We start from the raw sequence: 3,143 nt of genomic DNA, 5'->3' as shown, positions 1-3,143 counted from the left end.
GACGCGTCGGCGCGGTCTGTTTCATCATCTGGGGTCGTCCGGACGAGTTCGCCGTTGGGCGAGTCGATTTAAGCCAAAATCGTGTGTAGTGCTGTAAATGCGTGAAAAGCGGCGTTCGCGAGTAATCGAGTCACAAAGGGTTCACCTAAGGCTGTTGATCCTATAGGAACTCAATTTCAAGCACTCTACATGTTGGTCTTTAGCCCTTGCAACTAAAAGTTGAGTGCTTGGGACCATTCGTGCGAGTTTTCACAAAAATGAGTAAAGAAGCGGTTTGAAGTTCTATGGGAGGTGGGCTCCATTACTAGTCCGCTAGGATGGTCAACCAGGAACTCCTAAGGCTAGATTATGGGTTCTGGGAGTAGGAGACTAAGACCTCACAAAAATGAGGTCAACATATATAATTTCTATTTAACACTCATTTGCATAGTAACCCATCTAATGAGGCTTAAACATATATTTTTGCAAAATCTTACGCGCAAATGTTGTATAGAGGAACTTTACTTTAGAACCCTAATTAATAATCATGTTACAACCTTAGATGATTCACTTATCAAGAATGTTGAGTGGTTAAAATTATTAGATGCATTAAGTGCATTATGATGAGCTTAACCATTTTGACGAGAATACATATTTCTAACATTAGTAGTAACTTTGTTTAATGGTATAATGTCATTTCTCTCTTAATCACTTAATTTAAATTTAAATCTAGAAAGTATTGTTTTATGATTCCAAGCTAGGTCAAAAAACATTAATAACTCCACAAATTCATTCATTATCTTCTGTAAAATATTTTATTCCTTATTTTAATTCATTAAATTTATAAAACTACAACATATTCAAGTGTGCTAATGAGAATCGTGAAATTGAGACTACACAAGTCATAGAAGTGACATTTGAACTTGCGGAACTTTTAGTCAATGTCGTGTGTCCAGCAGGGTTTTCTAAAGTCTCAAAATGTCAACACAGAATGAAAACTCCTATAAAATTACCAGTACTTCGTAATGATTAAGTACTCTTTAAAATTATTGTTCTGGATAGCATAATGAAGTTACAGGTGACTAGAAATAGAGATCCATTAAATGCAGAAATTTTAGCACAGGGTTGAGCACTATCTTGATTAAGCTGAAAATAACACCAAGCCTCTCATCTTTGACGACTTGTACAGCCAACTTTGGTTATATTCAGTTTGTCTGATATATATTTAAGCAATTTTTCGGGTTTGATTCCCTTGAGCTTTCAATTCACCAACATTAACGTGAAAAAAATTGTTGAGGTTTGACATACATAAAAATTACACGGATGTGCACAGACAATGGTGGAGATTTTCTGCCTAGGCCCACATAATTACGTTATTATCACTTATAGCAAGCCAAAAGGATCTATCTAAAACAAAGATAATTTATAAAATATATCTCACGAGATAAATTTCTAACCTTGAAAAAATGCAACTATAATATGCAAAAACAACTACAAAATTTTTAAAATTACCTGCAGCATTTTAAATTCAGGTGAAACATAGATCCACCTGTAATCATCAACTGTGCTGACTTGACCATTTTTAGAAGTCTCGGAAGGCGAAGAGCAATAGCCCATCCGAAACCTTACTGATTTTGCTGAATATATGGGACTCCCATTTTGAAAGTATGCTGAAAATAAAGAAAAACTATTAGCAAGTCAGGATAGCATGAACTACAAACAAACAGTAATGCTAACCTTCAAATGGCTGTATTTTTATTTCATTTATTACACACAACTTTGAAAGCAAACTATAAGTTAATGTCTCCGGTACTTCGGGATTCTTTTGTCCCTCACTCGACCAGTATGAAGGTCTAATGTCTACACGATCATTTGGTTCCAATGTGTTTTCGATGCTCTCATCGGGAAAATTATCCGTGCTGGAGGCGCAGATTGCCTCAAGGATGCAATCTCTTTTTGCTAGAGGTGAAACCATGCAGTGGCTTAAATATGAATAGACCCTGTGCTCTCTTTCTAAACTCCTCCATTCTGCACCAGAACTAGACCCGGCTTCTGAACTCTGCACGCTACTTATTTCAGTCACATGTGCAAAATTTGAGACCTCGAAGCATATTCTTGAGCAAAAGTTCTTGCAAAAACCATTTTCAATAACTGTGGGCATAAAAAACACCTTTTAAAACTTTCAATCGTATAAAATATTACATAGTTTAAAAAAAAGCTCAATGCATCCTGATAAAGTAATAGTAAAAACACTTTCTTTTTCAATAGAGAATTGGTGCAGAAACTAGAATAATGTTTTAGATACCAAATTGAAAATCTATGAAGAAAATATAACTAATATGCTATATTCCTACAATAAGAAATCATTTTTAAGAACAATGGAGTAAAATAGATGGATCTGAATATCTCCAAAAGAAAACAAAGGAACTCTTAGACTAAAAAATAACAATTAAAAATGATATGCGTTGAGGTTATTGTCGGTCAACTTTTTCGATAGATAAATTATGAAAATATGGTATATGAAAATAATTTTTGAGATTTAATTTAAGTATAAAAGATATATAGTTTGAGTTTTAAAAGTAGTATGTTTTAATTTTTGAAAAATGAGACCAAATGGATCTCATTAGTCTGATAGTTTGCATAATCGTGTCTGATACCGCGAATACTACACCCTCCCGAGAGATAAGTGTAGACCTCAGCGATAGACCCAATCCTGCAAACTAAGAGATTTGTGACATCCGCTTGGTCTGCGAACCTTTTATGTATGACTGACAAGTTCCCCTATTTAATACAAAGATTAAATAGGGTTTATTTTACCTGGGTTCCAAGTTCCCTATAGAGGCAAGCCCCTATAGTTAATTACATCCCAAATGACGGGAGTCACTTGAGAAAACTCTCGATAATGATCAATGGTTCTAGTCTTCAAGAATTCAAGGTTCAGGTTTTCAAGGTAGGACGTAGAAGGGCAAATGGGAGTGGCTCAAACATGAACAGTTATTTCAGGAGTCCAAAGGAAAGAAAAGGTAGGGGATGTCACAGATCCTGAGGAGAACCCTCAGTGACTTCCCAAACTATCCTAATGTGTGGCTGCATTTTTAGAGATGATGTTATTTAAATGTTCAATCCTGCCAATTTTATTATTTGGGACTTACATTTGCATAATA

The 3,143-nt window shown here is 35.1% G+C and overlaps 1 protein-coding gene across 1 annotated transcript in view; it reads right to left on the bottom strand.

The window, feature by feature from the left end:
* Positions 1–1,491: 1,491 nt before the first annotated feature.
* Positions 1,492–3,143, bottom strand: part of LOC110018095 (F-box protein At4g00755-like) — a gene marked incomplete at its 3' end in the record, with an annotated part of 11,819 nt that continues 10,167 nt past the window's right edge. Inside the window, 2 exon segments of the mRNA XM_020715336.1 lie at positions 1,492–1,649; positions 1,717–2,130. Coding sequence (XP_020570995.1) covers positions 1,492–1,649; positions 1,717–2,130 — 572 coding nt within the window.

The sequence above is a fragment of the Phalaenopsis equestris genome, unplaced genomic scaffold (assembly GCF_001263595.1).
Source record: "Phalaenopsis equestris unplaced genomic scaffold, ASM126359v1 Scaffold000002, whole genome shotgun sequence".
In the NCBI taxonomy this organism is placed as follows: Eukaryota; Viridiplantae; Streptophyta; class Magnoliopsida; order Asparagales; family Orchidaceae; genus Phalaenopsis; species Phalaenopsis equestris.
Note: the sequence above shows the minus strand (reverse complement) of the source record. Positions and strands in the feature narration are given on the sequence as shown.